Below are 20,425 nucleotides of genomic sequence, written 5' to 3' on the forward strand. Positions count from 1 at the left end.
GGCACGCTCACGCACCATGATGACATCCGCATGCACAGTGCTGTTTGGGCACTGCACAGACGTCATCATCATCTGTACGGGGGCACACCATGATGGCGCCCAGGGTGCATGGGGGCTGAGCGTTTACACTAGTTATGCTACCTAGTTCTAGTTATGTTACCTAGTCCAAGCCGGCAACGATAACTGGTGGCAATAAATATGAAAAGCTCTTATTTTGGAAAAGCTGGCCCATGACTTAAAAGCCTTGAAAAGCCTCATCAGTAATGATATTTTCAATCTCTTCTTTTCAGACAGCAAAAAGCTGGCTTTGAGCCTGCGCCACATCCAGAAGCCGGCTTCATGACGCTACAGCGGTGTGCACCGTGTAAATGACACACTGTCAAGAGAATCATGAATCCGCCCCCATGTAAATGGCCAGATGGCTTCTGGGTGACTTCCGGGTGACTTGGAAGCATGCGGTGTGTAAATACCACACTCCCAAGCCAACCAGAAGGTGGCTTAACTTGCCAGTCTGTTCCAGCTCTATGTTAAATACTGTAAATAAATGGACAGCATCTGAAAATAACACATCTGTGCTAGTCAGGACCACTGCTCTTAGATTGTGGCCAAAGCTCACTAGTGGTCCCTAATATTTTTCCAAGCAGTACCTGTGACTACTATGAAAACAACTGAAAAGCAGTTAAGAGCCTATGATTTCTGAAAACATTGGCAGTACCAGGTGAGGAAAAGAGAAGCCACTGCTCAGCATATTTTGTAAAGTGAAAAGTAACCCGCCTCTAAGGATGAAACTAAATGTAACATGCATTTAATATGTCTACATATAAGAGGCGCAAAAGAGAGCACTGACAAGTGGGATCATGATGAAAACATAGCATGGCTTAATTCCCCCCACCCCCGTATCCTTAATAAAAATTGCACACACACCAAGTTGCCACTAAGCCTGGAAAAGAAGCCTTCCTTTCAGTGGAAGCCCAGGGCTGAAACAACATTAAGGTGAGGGCAAATTTCATAGGGATTGCTGCAGTTCTGATTCTGGACCTATCCCACCCCCTGCTACCACTATTATTTTGAAATGTGCTCACAGATTTAACAGTTATTATGCTATCTATTTATTTCAAAGGTTTTTAAATTGGTTTTATCCAGCCAAGATGGTCTAGTCTAAATCAGGTTTTTAAATGCATCCTGTCATGCTTCTTGTCTAGGGTTTGCATCTCTTGTGAGCCATGGTTTATTCTTAAAAGGCGTATATTTGTTAGGAATAGTGGCTGGTTTTTAACTTTTTTTTTTGATACTTGTGTCAAGTTGCAGATTAATATCTACAATTTTTACTTCATTTTTTCTAATGATTTCCCCTACTGTGCATTTAAAACCATCTGTTTAATTACTGTCAGCGTCATTTTTAGATTAATATTTGCAGAAATTTATCTGTGAACACCATACAATTCCTGGTTGAGGTCTTGAACTACAGGAGTCAGAGAATAACTTGTCAGACAAGCGGTACCCTGATGTGTTTAATTAGATACTTTGCCGACAGCATAGGCAAATGTAAGAGCTTTCCGATACACCCAGTACTCACGCACAGCAGCAGATATTCATACCTTTTCAAAGGAAACAAAAGGAAGGGCAAAAGCAATGTCAATATGTTGGTCTTATGTTTGACAGTTTGATTTTAGCCACGTTAGAGAGCCTATTGTGTAAGACTCCCTCACTATTAAGATACTGTTGTTGTTATGGATTTGTATTGCACTGGCGTCTAGGGCTCTTATCATGATAGGGTCCCATTGTGCTATTCTCTCGACAAATTAATGGCATGAGATACTCCCTGGACTGAAGAGCACTCCATTTATTTCAAAGCCATCTGAACACACACACACACACACAGGATGAGAGGAGGAAAGAAAATAATGAAAATGCACATGTTTAAATAAAGTGGGTTCTTGATTTTATTCAGATGCTTACCATGTGGACATTAGAAAAGAATACAGTGTACAGAAATAACACAGACTCTTAGATAAAAAAGCATTTTTCCAGCCTAAATTCAGTTCAGGCAGAATGCACTGTGCTACATTCCTTGATGAAACTGGAGTGGGGTGGAAATGACAACCTGTTTTGTTATTTGGGGGGCTTGGAGGCCAACTTTTTAGATCCATTTCCCTCAACAACAACAAAACACTCTTCACTTTGATCCACTACCTTATTGTATTTATGAAAACAATGTTTTCACTTAAGATAACTTCACTTTTAGTTAAGGAGAAATATGATTTACTTCAAAGAGACTCTTTGAAGATACTTGTAATGATGACTGATGTTCAAAGAAGCAAACACTTGTTACTTCTGGATAAATATATTTTTAACACACACACATACAACACACATCCCCCCATTTCCCCCCACCCCCCACAAACAAGTTAGATGAGTTTTGAATTGATAATGCCATTAAAATGCATCAAATGGATCAGTTAGCTCAGCAGGATGCCTGGCCTTGACCACAAAAACTCTTTGAAATTTCAGATGGGAAAATGAAAGCAAAGAATAAAAATGTACCGTGCCATTTAAGAGTGAAGTTCCACTAAATCCAAGCTACTGTATGACATGTTCATCTATTGATTAAGTGGGCATTGTTATCAGGCTACAACATCCAGATACAACAGGCAAGATCCAATTTAAGTACCAAGTAGAGGAGAGCCAGCATTGTGCAGTGGTTTGAACGTTGGACTGCAACTCAGGAGATCAGGGTTCGATTCCTTGCTTGGCCATGGAAACCTACTGGATGTTCTTGGGTGAGTCACACACCTTTGGCCCCAGAAAGCCCAGTTATAGGGTTGCCTTAGGGTCACAATAAGTTAGAAACTGCTTGAAGGTACACAACAAAAACAACAAGAGGAGATCCAGCAAGATCACTGGATCTTATATAACTGGTGACTAATGAGTCCCATTCAGTTCAGTGAGTGTACTCTAGTTCGAACTAAAATTGAATTTAGATTGTTTGTGTCCCAACTAGGTACAACACTGGAATTCATTTGGAGAGCAACTGATGCCTGGATTGACTTATTTCATATATGTGTGTGCATGTGCATGTGCATGTATACATGTTGACAATAGGATACAAGGTATTCCTGATATATATATTAGGCCCCATACTGATTTGCTAATACCACATTAGCAAGAGCTGACACACTGGAGCTTATTGCATGGGGCTCAGGGAGCGCAAATGGCGCGGAACGGAAGGGAGCAGGAAGGCAATGGAATGAGGAAATCACCTATATTACCGCATGGGGGAACGACACCGATGCTACCAGAAGTCCTCAATCCGTTCCCCATCCGTCCCACAGGAGGTGATTTTCAAGGACGATTCCAAGCCCCATGTGAGAAGCTCCACTATTTCAGACTTGTTTAAAATACCAAGTAAATACCAAGTTTAAGATGCCATGCAGGTGGGATTCTACTTGAGCATGTTGTTTTAGGCATGGTACAGAGAGGGTGGAGGGACAAAGAGAGGGAGAGATTTCATCCTAATCCCTCAGAATCAGAACTTCTGAAGAAACTAAATGAGAAGGAACAAGGTATAGCATAGCACTAAGACAAAGCACAAATCTGTAGTGTTTGATTAGATGATGATGAAGAAGATGATGATGATTATCATAAGTACATTTATTTATTTACTTATATATTTATTTGTATAGCACCAACTGTTTGCATAGTTCTTTCTAAAGAAGCAATACAATAAATTCATTTCCCAAGGGCTTTTAATCTAAAGCAGACACAAGAAAACAACAGAAAAAGGCAGAAAGGGAGGTATAGATAAGTAGGGGGAAATATTTATAATATTTTTAAAATTAATTTTCACATGTAATTCAACAAAAGTGTAATATAGAAAAAAGAAAAACATATCTACACACATAGATCTCTACCACGTGCACACGGCAGCGCATGCACCACAGGTGCGCATGCCATTACTTCTATCATTGCACAGCTTCTGCATAAGCTGGAAGCCACGTATAGTGCACCTGCATATGACGCGGGTGCACTGTAGCTCTTTATAATGTGGGGATGAGGTTCCAGGGCTGAGGAGCAGCACAGGAGAAGGGGCAGATTTGAGCAGGGGAGAAGGAGACCCTTGGCTGGGTCAGGAGACTGGTGTCATAAGATGTCAATGCACGAGGAGGGCAGCAAGAAGAGGGACAAATAAAAGGGAGCCAAGCAATGAAGGGCTTTAAAGGTCAAGAGAAAAAATTTACATCCGATTCTGAAATGAATGGGGAGCCATTGGAGGGATAACAACAAGGGGGTAACATAAAACGACAGGCAGAGAAGATGATCCTGGCCACTGAGCGTTGCACAGATTAGGGGGCTAAAGTGGGAAATAGGAAGACCCATTAGCAATGAGTTGGAATAATCCAGGCGTGATATCACCAATGCATGCACCAAAGTTTTTGCCATCAAAACAGAAAGAAATGGCTGAATTCTGACAAGATTATAAAGAAAGAATCTGCATGACTTCCATTCCAAAAATACCAATACAAAAAATAACACATAAAATTTAAAAATTACTTCCCGCTTCCTAGTGTTTGGCACATGCATATAATTTAAATTACATTTCCGCTTAATTTAAACATTGATGTTAGTTTGCTCCTCTAGTACAAAAATTTCAAATTTCTAAACCTATAAGCAGGGAGAAAAATGTGTGATTATATCAGTTACACATATTTTGCTTACAGTAAGATCAAGGGATAGGAAGAAGAATCAATGACTTCCCAGAAAAGGTAAATTCTGCAGAGAGATTTAAAGCACACAGGTGGCCATAGAGTATATTCTGGGAGGCAGTTCCAGGCATAAGGGAACTGAAAGATGTGCATGGAAAGAAGAAGAAGCAAGGGCATGGAGGTCAGTGAAGGTAAAGATTAGAAGCTGGTGCACGAAAGCCATGGGAAGAAGTTTAAGGAATGGAGCCATCTGGCCCATGTGATGAGAGGGATGGATAATTCTGGCAACAAATCTGGGTGGACGTGAGTGAATGAAGGTAATCAAAGGAAGAATACAGACCAAAAGACTGCAGGATCTGAAGATAATACTAAAGAATGATCAGAGAAGAAGGGTTTCACTGTTGTGATGTTTTAAAGAGAGAAATGGCATCCTCTGGTGACTAACTAATCAACAGGGTAGATATGACAGTATTGTTGGTGAATAAATAGAATAAACAAGGAGAGCAGGACTCAGGTGGAAAAAGGAGCCCAGTCTTGGACATACTGAGCATATTAGGTCAGCATGCATAAGACAACAAGAAAAAGGAAAACTGGATCAGAATCCAGACCTAGTAGATGGCCTACATGCTGAGTGGTGATCATCATAAGTACAATATGTGTCTCTTGTTTAACTGTGTTTCTAGGTGTTATAAACACTTTGCTGTACAGTTGTCCCTTTAAGTACACAGACATGAGATGTGCGGACTTGAAAATCTGCTGAAGGGCGACCCTCATTAATGCCAATGGGATGTGCGCTCATGGTGTACGCCCCGCATGCACGTGCCCCATTCAAACCTATGGGGCTTGAATATGTGTGGGTTTTGGAATATGCGTGGGTTTTCAGCCCCTTTCAATGCCAAATCAGGAACACATCAACCGCACGCCATGCCCCTGATCTGGCGCTTTGCCGGTTCTAAAAGAAATGGCAAAATGCTGCTCCTTTTAGAGCCAGCAAAAAGACACCCTTGCCACCATGGTGGTACTTTTTGGCACTCCTTTTGGCATGCGATGTATAAATGCCACGCCAAAGAAGCACTGGGATGCCGCTCACAGTGCAGGTGATCAGGTAGCATTACGCTGGCATGGGGGCGACATAGGGGCATGCAGCATTCAACCACCACACCTCACGATACCCCCAAGCCGGCACTTCAAGACAGCCTGTATATCCTCCTAGTCAGTATGAGTGGCCACTGCACCTATAGAGCTGTCTAACTTCCCCCCTATCCCTATCCTTTCATTTCCAATAACCTTCTTGACAATTTTTCCCTCAGAATTATATACAATGGACAAAGCAATACAATATGATGGACAACATCTGGAGCTTGCTCACAATGACATACACAGTTCAAAAATGGGGTCTGCAAATATCTACCCCTGGTCACATTTGAGGGGTGTACATTCAATCTTGCAAACAAAAAGGCCTTCCTCGACACCAGCACTGAAAGGGTTTGAAAATAATCCAGAATCCTACCCTGCAAAGGGGGGATACTGAGCATTGCTGGAGAACACACTCTAGGAGGAGTTGGATACATCAGTTGATGTTCTCTCTCTGCAAGGCAGACCCTAATAGATTCAAGACACTCCTTTTCATTTAGTCTAACAACATTGGAGTCTAACAACAGGATCCAAGTCAATCTCTATGAATTAATTGGCTGTTCCATTTTTAGGGTACCCTGTTTTCTTAAACTGTTGTCACCTGTTGCAAAGTTGGGAAAACGGAAATAATAAATAGTGTGCGGATGTTGTTCTTTCATTTTAAGAAAAACCCAAAGTATTTTTTGATGGCTCTGTTTCATGAGCCAAACCAATCTAGAGAATGATGTTACAGCTTTCTATACAATATGGTATTTTAATTCCCATTTGCACTGAGGAAGCAAATAGTGTATGAAAATCTAATTTCTTCAGCAGTTCCCTTGCATTTAGACATTTAAAATAAGTTAGTACAGTTTTTACAGTGCACACAGGGAGCTTGAATCAAAAATATTGCCATAAACCAAGAGAAAAAGAAAACAATTAAGTTACCTTCAGGTAGGAGCAGTTTGAAATGTATTTGCAATACTCTTTAGCTGATATTCTTAACTAGAATATTTTGAAGAAAACTATATAGATTTCCACATTGTAGAGTTGGGGAAGTAGAGGAAAATTGAAATAATGGACTCAGCCATTTTGCAGGTGAGTGGCTCTGTGCTTCACAGCATTAAGAGAACACAGACTCCTGTGGAATTATTATAGCACCTCTATTGATGTTGTGTTTTATTAGCTTTAATCTTTAAATCACATGGACTACTCAAGCAAATTAATCTAGATTTGATCAGGTCATAGTGTGAAGGCTGTGGCTGGCTCCAAGAAAAGTGCTTAGTAATTATAAAAATAGGGTCGGTTTTCCTATAAGTTTAATTGGGAAAACGTTTTTTAAAAAACCAAAACTCATTCCAGCAGCAGGTGAAAGGGCTTTCAAAGGAGCATCTCTTCTTTGTCTGCTTCTGTACTTTGGGTACTGTCCGTTGTATGCCACAAATATGCCTGTAGGATTAATGCCTTCCCCAAGCGGAAGTGTACATGAAGAGCAAAGCTTTAAAACCTATTGTAAAATATTTAATTATACTTGCATTTTTGATGAACAATCCTTCATTTTCTCTTTTTTGAAAATTTGTCGTTGTTGTTATTATGTGCTTCACATGTGTTGTTATTATGTGTTTCTGACCTACGACAACCCTAAAGTGAACCTATCATGGGGTTTTCCTGGCAAGATTTGTTCAGAAGAGGTTTGCCATTGCTTTCCCATGAGACTAAAAACATGCAACTTGCCCACAGTCACTTGGGTTTCATGGCCAAGTGGAAAATCGAACCCTGATCTCCAGAGTTGCGGTCCAACGCTAAAACCACTACGTCACACCTAAATATATGTTTACAAAAAATGTCTGTAACAATGATGCTATCATCTGTTGGATTGGGATACTGAACACATGGGCTCCCTCTACTCTTTGTTGTCACCTCAATATCCAAAACAATGCATGAGGTGAGACAAGCCACAGTATGAGCCAGCATTTTGAACCATGCAATCTTCTCCTTCAATATGTAATAAGGCCACACTTAATATCTACAAACATTACTTAAAAGTTATTGTTTTGCTGGAAAAGGAATGCATTTTGGTGGCTCACTCAACCATTCTGGGGTGAACCCCCCTCAGATTATGGTGCACACCTGCAGGTTACACCTTGTTAAATTACAATTATAATGCAATTTAGTTATAGCGTTGTTTTTGAGTACGGGAATTAGTTATAAGCAACTAATTATTTGCAAATACAGATCAATCTCTGATTGTAACTACTAATGCTATTTGCTTAATTGCTGTCTTAAAATATATTGATGAGTGTTGTCTGGTTCATATGCATATGTGCTATGATACTACTTGGTGTAAAGCATTTCAGAAATAGCATGAACATGGTTCTCACATAGTTAGTCAATGTGTATAAGTGAAAAATATGCATGTTGCTGAACTGTAGTTTGGGTTTTGTTGGTCAGTGTGAATGTTCTTCACTTGGTGGTTACCTTACTTGTCAACTGAGGAATATCTCAAAGGTCTGTAATCAGTCCAGTATCATTTGGTCATTGTTAGAATCATCATCATCATTTAAAGTATTTCTGTATCACCTCCCATCCCACAATGACTCCGAAGGCAATGAACAAATGAAAAATGAATAAAACAATACAGAGAGAAAAACATTTTAAAACACATTAAACACTCCCCAAAGCAGTCTAGAAACAATCCTAGAATCCAGTCAAAACAGCAATTATAAAACTGATTACCATGCAGAACAGCCCTGTTTTGACTGCCCTCCAGAAGCTTAAAGGAGATGGGGCCAGCCTAACTTCCTTGGGTAGGGAGTGCCACATTCAATGTGTTGTATCCCCACCAGCCTAATTTCACAAAGTGTTGGGACACACAACAGAGCCTCCTCTGAAGATGTTTTAGGAGATTATCACATGAAGGAGGCAAGTGTCCTGCTCCTGTCATTAAATTGTTTCATTCATGAAACAATTTAATGTCAGGAGAAGGATGTTTGCCTCTCGTGTGATAATCTCCATAAAAACCCCTGGCATGCAGGAAATCACAATCAAAGCATTCCTGACAGATGGCCATCAAAACTCTAAGGAAGAAGACTCCACTGCACTTTGAGGGAGTGTGTTGCATTGTCGAACAGCCCTTACTGTCAGGAAGTTCCTCCTAATGTTGAAGTGGAAGCTCTTTTGCATCCATTGTTCTGTGTTCTTGTCTCTGGAGCAGCAGAAAACAAGCTTGCTCCCTCCTCAATATGACATCCCTTCAAATATTTAAACAGGGCTATCATATCACCCATTAACTCTCTCTTCTCCAGTTGGACTGGAGGCCCTTGTGGTCTCCTCCAACTCTAAGATTCTATGATTCTATGATTCCTCTGCAAGGAGGCAATCTTTGGCCCCAAGTCATTTAGGGCTTGGTAAGTCAACACCAGCAATTTGAATTGAGCTCGGAAGCAAATTGGAAGCCAGTGCAGTTTTTGCAAGACCAATTTTATGTGGTCTTTAAAATGCACACCTGACATCAGTCTGGCTGCTGCATTTGGCATTTGCTGCAGCTCCTGAACACTGTCAAAGGAATCCCCAAGGAGATAACTAAGGCATGAACCACTGTGGCCAGGTCTGCCTTCCCCAAGAAAGAGCACTGCTGGTGCACCACCTGAAGCTGGACAAAGGCATTCCTGGTAGAGACTCCAAAGGCCATCTAATCCAATGATCTGCCACACAGGGATCCATAGCTAAAGTATCCCTGTGAAGCCAAAAGGAGAGACTGCTGTTTGTTGTTAGCTGCCTTCAAGTCAACTTCAATTCATAGCAATCCTATGAATGTCTCCAACCCCTCCTATCCTCTACCTCTTCCTCTACCTCCCTGCTCAGGTCCTGTAGCCTTAGGCACATGGCCTCCTTCGTTGAGTCTATCCCTCTGCAACCACCTTCCTTTCTGTTATCAAACAATTTTATATATTCAGGCACTTGATGTAGTTCCTAAACATTCGTGCATAAAATGGTGTTTATGCAGAGGTAGCAGGCTACTCCTCTTAAACACATAATCTTAGAAGTGGCAACCTAGTGTTTTTAACCCTGAATTCCCATTTATTCTTTCCTTCTAAAACTTCTACTAAAATCCCACATGTTTTTCAGTAGCCAGAGGCTGTTAGTCACTCTCACAGGTAATGTAGTCCTCTGCCAGCAATGTATAGCCAATCCATTTTATATAATGTAGCACTCTGCCGCTATCAGAATACCATGACTTTTGTTCTTTGTATTGACCTAGACTCGATTTGAACCAGTGGTCTAGAAGTAATATGCTCTGTATCCCATTAGTAATATGTTGAACCATCAAGTCCCATCCCTACGTTCATTTTCTTCTCCTATCTGTTGGGCACTGCTGTATTAAAAGACAAACAGCAACTTTGATTTCACTACTCAAAAAAGAAATTCAAGCGTACATGGGGAAGGGCGGGAGACAGCCATTTACTGGCAGCCCACACCCTTCATTACATAATGGGACACAGTGTAAATGCAGACTTACATTAGCCTACTCATTGTGTGTGTTCAATCCCTTGAAATCTACTTCAAAGAAAAGAAAAGGAGCCTAGCTCATTAGAAGATAAACAAGATAAGAAAAGCAGGCCAGGACCATCGCAGCACAGCCCCAGATGCTTAAGTTAGTTACACTTTTCAGTCTGAGGCAATGCAGAAATGCATTCTCTACTATGGGGTGGTGGTTCAGGAAAAAAAGGCTTCTCAAAACAGCAAGCTCTCCAAATTCTCTGCTCAGTTGAATATGAATAGCCTTAATATATGATTTTCTCCTTTTTAGTTCACCGTACATTGCATTATTTCGCATTAAGGCACAATTGTGTAACATCTGCACAATTATGGAAATAAAAAACTGGGGGGAGGTAATACAATAAAACACGTGGGCCAGGATTGCCTGAGATGCCCAATTATATTTGTCCTTACTCATCCACCATCACATGTACAACCGCAGTAACCAGACAGAAACAAGCAACATGCAGCTGTTGTACTATGGGAAATCATTTGAGATGCAAACCAATCTCTCAGAACTCTTAATTTTCACTCCCGTTCTGAGCCTTGGAGAAATTAAGAATTGTCTTGCTAAATCAGAACAAACTATCACTCAGATCAAGCATCATATTCCTAATAATGGCAATAAAATGCCTCTACAAGCTTCAGGTCATGGTGGCAATACATCATATTCCTAAGGATGGCAATAAAATGTCCTGGTGGCAATGACCAACCTTTGTTGGTTAATCCCAGCCTCCAGTACCTGAAGTATAATACTTCCAAATGTGATGGTTCAATCTTATACTCATTGGCTACATTAGAAAAATGTGAATTTACCTGAGTCTGTGAGGAACCAGTATATTGTAGTAGTTAAGGTATTGGACTTTTTGGGAAGATTTGTACCACTGAACTTCTACATGTGAATCCTGACTGATACTTGAGAAAGGGCTCACAGCTCAGTGGCACATTGCATGATACATATAGCAAGGTCAGACCCTGACAACAAAAGAAAAACTTGGGAACATCTAGTGAAACCAGCAGGATACTCAACAGTGCTGAACAAAATGGGCCACTTGCCTTACAATAAAGCAACTTCAGAAGTTCATGAGCGCACAACCAGGAATATGAGCTAATTCATAACTGGTATGAGTATTAACGTATGAAATTATCATATATGATATACTCTGAACTACTGGGGGAAAGTTAAGCAAACAATCGTAGTAAAATAATATGAAATAAATAAAAGTTTCCTGTTCCCATGCTCAAACAACAAGGAAATGCTTTTCATTAATAAAGATATCATACTGAGTGTCTGCTCCTTAATGAAAAATTGAATGTTTTCAGAAAGGGAACATATTTTAAAAAGAGAAAAAATGCAATGTGCTGTAGTTTTAACACAGATCCATATATAGTCAAAACAACTGATCATGCATATCAACTGCTGGCCCCCACATTCAAAAATGCATCCAGCCAATTCAACATAGACAGAATATATCACAGTACTGGCAAAGATGCAGACATTGAAGAAGTTATTATTTTAGCCTACAGATCTCAGGATCCCCCAATTAAAATTGCCAAAGGCCAAGATGGCTACTGGATCCTTCTAACTGTAATCTAAAAGTTTGGGTTTTGTTTAAACAAGCTCTGCTAAGATGAGCAACAGCCATATCTATATTCACATCAGCCCTGCATGTAAAAGGTTGCTGAAATACACAGGCCTCTCTCAGTGGTCCTGAGTGGTAATCCCTGCAACATCCCACCAGAACAATTTTGAAGACTGACGCTAGCACAGCAAAGAGAAAAAATTAATTGTAAGACTTTACTCACAAAGGAGTAGAGGCTGTTTTTATTTAGATGGTGATATCAACGCACAAAGGAAAAATAATGTTGCTTGACTAGCTATTCCATCATGCTGAAGGTTTTCTCTCTCTCTTTCTCTCCAGAAGACGTGAAGCTTGATGTAATCATGAGGAAATATTGTAAACTTCATCATTCAGTTTCTGTTAGGATAATCCTGGGGAAAGTAATTAGAGAATGTACTAATTTTAAAAAAACAACTTTTTTTTCCAAGACACATTCCCCCTCGAATCTTTCAAAATTCAGAAAATGTCATTCATATTTTGGATACTGTTTTAGTATCCAAACATTTTAGCCTCACATTAGACCACCTTTAGAACACCTGACAACATGGTGAAAGTTAAACATGTGTTTGTTTTTTTTCTGACTGAACTTATCATTCTTGTTCTGGGCCAAATTGCACTTAGAGTTAATACAACACTTGCTTTTCAAAACTCCTGGGCTCTGACCCTTTGCTGCAGCCATTGTCTTAATCTGCTATACTCTGACATGCATCTTAATTTCTTTGGCACCAGGCATATGCTCTTCTGTATAATCGTTTCAAACCTCCAGGCAACTTTGCACTTTAGCACTGAATCTTACTTTATTCCTTTTAATACTCTTCGTCAGCACACAGAGCTCTCCAGCCATAAAACAGCAATTTAGGCATTTTTACCTTCTATCCATTTGTGCAATGAGACTCATAGGAATTTCTGCTTGGTTTCTGGTTGTCATTTATATATTTCTCATAAAACTTTTTAAAAATGTTGTGCATTTTCCCACCAGATCGTAATAATGCAAGCCCTGTAGTGTCAATGTATCCATTTCACAGATGGAAAACTCAAACTAAGAAACATACTAGCATGTCTAGAGCTCTTATGCAGTCTAAACCAGTGGTTCCCAAACTTTGGTCCTCAATGTGTTTTAGACTTCAGCTCCAAGAATTCATGACTGTTGGTCAAGTCACCTATGGATTCTAGGAGTTGAAGTCCAAAACACCTGAAGGAATAAAGTCTGGGAATCACTGGTCTAAACAAACATGGAATTTGAATTCATATCTCTCTCCCATTTTTCAGTTTACTGTCTGGTGTTATACACTGTCTAGTAGAAACTTCACCATTACACAATTTAAGGTGGAATATTCATCATTCAGAAAGAGCTAAGACATAGTTGAATCCATTGCCTCCTTAAAGGAAGCCTTCAAGGCTTGTGAGAGCACTATGCAGAACAAGGCTCTCCGACAACTATCTGTGTTGGTTTGCAATGCCCTGTCCTGTTTTTTCAGTCCCAATAAGGTTCAGCTTTGTTTGGGTTTTTGGTGGTTGGTTTCGTTTGGTTTTTCATGAGCCTGTGGTGAACTGTGAAGTATGAGTGTTGAGTACTCTTTTGCTTGCTGAATCATTAGCTGTGCAGGCATGCTTTACAATATGCTGCTCCCCTTGGCTTTCCACTATCATGGCTGTCACACTAGCTAGATTCCATTTTTGTTCAGTACTCTCCCTTGACTAATAGTTATGTCTGCTTATACTGTGGACACTTGTTATACACTGGGGTTTGGTTCCAAGATCCCCCATGGATAACAAAATCCGTGGATGCTCAAATCCCATTAAATATAATTAAATAGCAAAATGGTGTCCTTTATAAAAAATGGGAAATCAAGGTTTGATTTTTGAAAATTATACTTTTAAAAAACATTTTCAAACTGTGGATGCTTGAATCTGTGTATAAAAAATCTGTGTATAAGAAGGGCCGACTGTACTGTACAGAAATTATTCTCCTATCAAGGCAAGATATTGTGAAATATGAATTTTACAGTCAGCCCTCTATATCCATGGATTTAATTCATCCATGGCTTGAAAATATTCCAAAAATATATAAATTCCAAAAAGCAAACTTTGATTTTGCTGTTTTATATAAGGGACATCATTTTATTATGCCACTGAAGATAATGGGACTTGAGCATCTATGGCTTTTGGTATCCACAGGGGGCCCTGGACTGAAACCCCAGCAAATACCAAGGATCCACTGTACTGTCCTAATAATATTGTGTCCCATAATGCTTGTGTCATATTCAGCTACAGTGACTGCATTCATGGTGGATATATACCACACTCACATCTTCAAGCTTTTCTCTGCTGATATTATCAGTGTCATAGATCTTGGTATGGGACCGGCAGGAACCTCAAGTCCCTAATGTTACACTAGGGAAGGATAAGCCCTTCATCCCCCCCCCCCCCAATAAATAAACAACCAAGCATCTAATGATCAGGATGATCAAGACTCCTCTGTAGTCTATTCCACTTAGAAACTAGAAAATAGAAATGTTTTATTCTATACCCATCTTTATTTTTATTTAACAGGGTCTTATTTATTTAACCTTTTCTTTGATATATAGTGTGATCCTTTAAACAATTGTATATTGGTTCATGTATTTTGTTGTTGTCATCATGGTAGACACATTGTTAACTGCTTTATCTGGTACCTGCACTACAGGTGGGTTGATTTGATTCAGTCAAGGAAGCCTTAGCCCTGAGTTTGCAAAACCTGAGAATGGCAGTTGATGACCAGCAGTTTCTTGTTCATAAGGTTGCCATACTTTGAAGTCAACTTGAGGGCAAGCAACAATAACATTATTATTACTGTCATTATTCACTGTATTCTTTGTTTGTGTTGTTCTGCAAAAACAGACATGCACATTTACAAAATGTATCATGACCTGCCTGCCAGGAGGGAAGCTCCATCCCTTTAATATATAGCTGGGGTCCTTTTGAAATGTACCAGTGGTGGGCACATTTTACCACACATGCAAAGAATTCTTTGTAATCCCAGCTCCCCTTTCTTAACTTGTAGCTACCTCATCCCTGAATTCCCAGCTTCAGCAACTTCAGCATCTTCAGCAACTCCAGCACCAACAGCAACAACAGCAGCAGCAGCAACAACAACAACAACAACAACAACAACAGGGCCAAACTCTTCAGCAACCACAGGGACAAACCAGCCAGCCCCAGCAACAAGCTCAACAACAGCCACCACAGCCTCAGCCACCACAGCCACCGCCTCCACTGCAGCAGCCTCCGCCACAGCCTCCGCAGTCCCAACCTCAGAGTCAGAGTCAGCCGCCACCAGCTCAGCCATCTTCAGGCTCCCCACAGAAGCCCAGTCACTCACCAGGTCATGGCCTTCCCTCACCTCTCACATCACCAAATCCACTCCAGGTAGGGCTCCGGGTTATCTAACATTGGACTCTCTCATCATCACTTTCAAAGCCCATCTTCATTCTCTTGGCTCTTCCTTTTGTTTCTGTCCCTCTTCATACAAGTTGTCATTCAGTACTGCCCTGCGGTTTCTGTTACCACTGTTTTCCATTTGTTTTCACATCTCTTAAAACATAATTTCAATATACCTATACTGCAGAGGCACTTTGAAGATGATCACACTAGGGCTTACCATCAGTCAATCGCCACTGAAACGTTAAGGAAGCACACATGTATGAATGCCTGGTGCACTTCCTCAGCGTCATGGAATCGTCAGCTCTTCTTTTTCACTGTTCAGGCAATTTGGTTCATTTATTTGTAGGAAACAACTTCTGGGTAATGTTCCCCAGAGAATGGGATTCAGTCAGAATGGGATGTAATAGCATAAACAGTAGGTACACAGTGAGAGGGAGGAGCAGAGAGGGTTGTAACTATAAACACTCATTTTAATGTGTGTGTGCGCCGCGTATCTTTATCATTCAAATTTTTATATCCTACTTTTCTACTTAACAAACTAGTGCCCCCAAGGTAACAAATCACAAGTTATTTAATAAAATACCAATAACAGCAGAAGCAATATATAAAGGACCATGGCCCAAGAGCAGGACTTTGAAAGGTTACCTACTGAAATACAGAGGATTCTGGTAATGTAAGGCTGTACTGTACAAGTAACTCCATACAAGATGTATATTAAGGAGCAACCTTCCTTTCCTGACCTGGTGCTATCAAGATGAGTTAATTTCTCTCATTGCCCATCACCCTCAGTCACCATGAGGGGAGGGGTGCTATGTGAGAAGCCAATCAAATGAAATAGCACACGTCTAACTATCCACCAGAGTTTAAAGATGAGTTTTCCTGCCCCTCCTGCACATACATGTACCTTCACTGTTTCACCCTCACAATAAGGAGCTGACAAAGAATCCTTATTCCTATAGTGTTCAGCACTCTGGGAGTTTGGTAAGTAGAGATCAGATTATTGCTGCTGGAGAACATAGGCTATCTGGAGGTAAAAGTGAAGTTTCATTCCAAGGCTGTCAGACCAACAACAGGGCAGAGAATGTGTGGAATCTCCCTCGTTAGAGTTTTTCAAACAGATGTTAGCTGGCCTCCTAGCAGGGCTGCTTTGGTTGTGGATTCCTGCACTGGTAGGGAGTGGAACTAGATGACCATTGAGGTCTCTTCCAGTTCTGTGATTTTGTTCTATTCAAAACAGGCAAAGAAAGGTGCATATTGTTCTACTCTGCTGAGTCTAGAAGCATTCCCCTAACCATCATGTCTGGGGAATTCTAGGAACTGTGATCCAAAACAATAAATGTCTTACAGGCGGCACAGACTGGCAGGAAAGGCCAGCATGGGAGCAGAGTTGGGGTGTGGCATCTTCATGATGTATGCCCTATTCCACCCCCCAGGGCACCCTGATGCCACACACCACTACACACAGCATGGGCATCGTGGCGTGCCTCTGGCGCTGTGTCCATACAATGGCAATGCAGCTATGGTCCCCTTTCGAGAGCACAAAAAGGAGCCATTTTTTGCAGCTCTTTTTTGCACCCTTGAAAGGTCGGATTGGAGCTTCAGCATAAGCTTGCCACAGCCCTGATCTGGCTAGGAAAGGGGCAGCATCCTGCCACCCCTTAGGGGCTGTATGTACAGAGTTTTTTACCAAGAGTGGAGGGAAGAAGTTTTTTTTCTCAACTTTACCCCATAAAATGTCACTGTGCCTGTTGCTTTCCACTCCTGATAAAAACTACATCGGGACCTTCCCTTATGTGGGGAATCCATTCCGAATCTTCCCATGGAAGGGAAATTCTGTGTATACTCGCGCCCTATTGCAAACAATGTGTGCTTGCAATGAAGCATGGAGCATGCACCATGTGCACACGTGCCATTTGTTTCATTGTCATGCAGTTTCAGCATATGCTTGAAACCACATATAGTGCCCACATATGGCACGGGCACACTGTACATTTACATAATTTCTTTTCCCACAAGAAAATAGTTACTATGAACTAATTCACACCAGTGCTAAGCAGCAAGATCTCTAATAGCTGCAAATTGTTTAATCCTTCGTTTGCACTAGCTATATGTTATTATATGACCATTTTATCACATCTGTAAAGGGAAAGAAAAGTCAGACACTGAAACAAAACAGGTTTTCAGGACTAGCAATAGAACCATGAAAGCATAGGAGGAAGAATAGCAGGTTGTGTGAAAAGCAGTGGGTATGAATGCACCCACTTGGTAGTAAGGAAGAGTCAATTTCACTCTTCAGGAAGGCAATGATCCACTCACTGCAGGGAACCTAAAGTGAACCCTGCAAGGGCTGCATGTACATGCTGATTGCTGTCAGCTAATTTAAATCAATCTTTTGTATGCATGCTGCACCAAACCAGCAGCATTCACATAAGCCAGGAAGGGGGGGAAGGGGGCAAAAGCAAACTGTGGGAATTCCTTGACCAAGTTCCATGGAACAGTAAATGCCTCTTTTCTCCATCAACACATGAGGCCAACATTATTAAGAATACACACAAAGTAAATAAATGCAAAGAAGCCACATGAATACATACCTCACATATCTAGAAGTGGGGAAATTGGTGCTTAGTGCATCCCTCAATATTCTTGGAGAAAGTTGTTAGAAACCTCAAATGCACTGTGTTAATTCTGTACATGATTACACATAAATTCTGTGAGTCTAAATAAGTGTGAGTGGGATTGCAGCCTTAGTCTTGTCCAAGAAAACTCTTGGGGTCAGTTAGGGTGGGCTGGTATCTGTCACAGATGTGTGTCTCCCACACACCCAAGAAGTTACCAGTACTGTTTTGATCATTATTTGTAGGGAAACTGTTCCTGTAAATTTGTAAAATAGATACATAATGTGCACAAGTACTGGCCTGTTATGTTAGTTCTTTCTTTGTCATGGTGAGTGTGTACATGCACCAGTGCATAGAGCCAGTAATCATGTGGTTCTCCAGAGGTTGTTGGAGTACAAGTCCCAGCAGCTCTAGCCAGTGTAGTCAATGGTAAGGAATGCTAGAATTTGAACTTCAGCAACATCTAGTGGGCCACATGGTTCCCATACTTCAGTTAGAATTTAGATAGCAATAAAGGGCATCCAAAGGTTTGTGAAACACTTTACAGATTTGCTAGCACTGATTCAAAAAGTACAAGAGTGGCTTATTGAGCTGTGCTCTGGGGATCTACACCCCTCTTAACCATATGTTATTCTTTTATCATAATGGGGATAAGCTACATGGGGATATGACCTGTAAGTGTTATGGATTATTGATTATAGATTATTTTAAAACCAGAATTTTAACCAAAAATCAGCAGGGAGAGCAGGAGCTCAATTGGAAAGGAAATATTTTTATTTTTAGCTGCAGCATTGCTCCCAGAGGAAATTCATATTCCAAATTCTGGGACCATGATTCTAAAATGAACCAAGTTTTTATAGTATTTTGAACAAAGGAAACTACAAATCACATTTTCATTGGTTACATTGAATTAAACATTTTCACCCCTGTATATTCACTGGATGTTTAAATATTACACCTAACATACGTCTCTATCCCTCATGGTACCCATCAATCAGACTGTCTGTCTGTCTGTCTGTCTGTCTGTCTGTCTAATCTATCTATTTTCACTGTCTTCTGTTTATGTAGTGCTTCTTTTTATTTGAGTTTGCAACTTAAAATCTGGGCACATTCAGAGTTGTTTGCATTCCTAAACAAAACATTTGACATGACCTGGAATAAGAACTTTTGCTCGAGTACATTTCACTTTTCAGCATTTTAATCTTCAGCTCCTGAGCACAAGTAAAACTCTGAATTTTAACCACAGTAGTCTTGATGGATGAGAGTCTTCCAGCAAATCCCATGTACTGTTTTGAGGAGGGTCATAGTAGCAAATCACATGTTTTTCATGTATGACACCCACGGCTCAGTCCCCAGCATCTCCAGGGAAAATTAATAAAGAATCCTTCTTGAAATCTGGAGAGCTGCTGCCAGTCAGCATTGAAAACAGATGGACCATTGGTCTCCTCAGCATAAGGCAGCTTTCTATGCTCTCAGAATCAGTCAGCAGAGGTTGGTAGCTCCAGTTTCAGAACTAAGGCACGGTACATAATGCCCTGAAAAGGTGGCCTGGAGGTGTCTGCTTTTCTTCTGGAGGGACGCTGCAGCAGCCAAACCATGCAGCTTCCCTCTGGAGTAAAAAGAACCTGCAAAAAGCAGGTTCTTTCTAAGGTGCCCGGCACACGTCAGAAGTGCGCCAATGGCACGCCAGTGACATAAGCAATGCGCAGCAACATCTGTATGCTGCACGTCACTTGCATCAAGATGGCAGATGGGAGGCCACCATTAGGCCACCGCCGTGACATGCTAAGGTTCCGAAGCGTGCGGTTGCTGAGAGCTCCAGAACCCTAGTATCGGCGGCTGCATGCTACTTTTGACCTGTCTGTCTCGGGCCAAGTTCAGGATTTTAGTGTGACCTTCAAAGGAGCTATCCAAGTCACTGAACCTATCCACCAAATAGTTTCAACATCTGTCCTAATCCATTTAAATTTTGATCAAAACCCTGGATTGACTGCTCTGCTAAAATAAGGGCCACAAGCATCAGTGGACAGAGTGAAATTTAAAACTAACTTAGAAGCATCTCTGTAGATGAAACAGATAGGAACATATGAAGCTGACCTGGTCTGACTAGCTCAGCATTATCTACATCAGGGGTAGGCAACCTGCGGCCCGGCGAGGCCTTGGGACCGGCCCCAGCCTGGTCCTGCCGCTGAACGCCGCCGGGGCCTTTGGGGGGCAATTGTCTATAGAAGCCTCAGAAACATGCATTTATATTAAAAAAAAATTAAAAATCAGCAAATTTTTTCACGTGTCCTCCATTTTTTTAAAAAAGTGTCTTCCATTTGAAAATTTTGTCCTACATTTGTCCTGGTTTATTTATATCTTTAATTTGTTTTTAAAATTATTTAATTATTTATTTTTTGGCTTCGGC

At 40.8% G+C, this 20,425-nt stretch overlaps 1 protein-coding gene across 1 annotated transcript in view; it reads left to right on the top strand.

The window, feature by feature from the left end:
- The window catches only part of POU6F2 (POU class 6 homeobox 2), a 418,399-nt gene that overhangs the window by 302,101 nt on the left and 95,873 nt on the right, over nt 1-20,425 (top strand). The window contains exon 5 of the mRNA XM_042471002.1: nt 15,021-15,385. Within this exon, the coding sequence (XP_042326936.1) occupies nt 15,021-15,385 (365 nt within the window). The remainder of the gene's footprint in view (nt 1-15,020; nt 15,386-20,425) is intronic.

Source organism: Sceloporus undulatus, chromosome 6, assembly GCF_019175285.1.
Source record: "Sceloporus undulatus isolate JIND9_A2432 ecotype Alabama chromosome 6, SceUnd_v1.1, whole genome shotgun sequence".
In the NCBI taxonomy this organism is placed as follows: Eukaryota; Metazoa; Chordata; class Lepidosauria; order Squamata; family Phrynosomatidae; genus Sceloporus; species Sceloporus undulatus.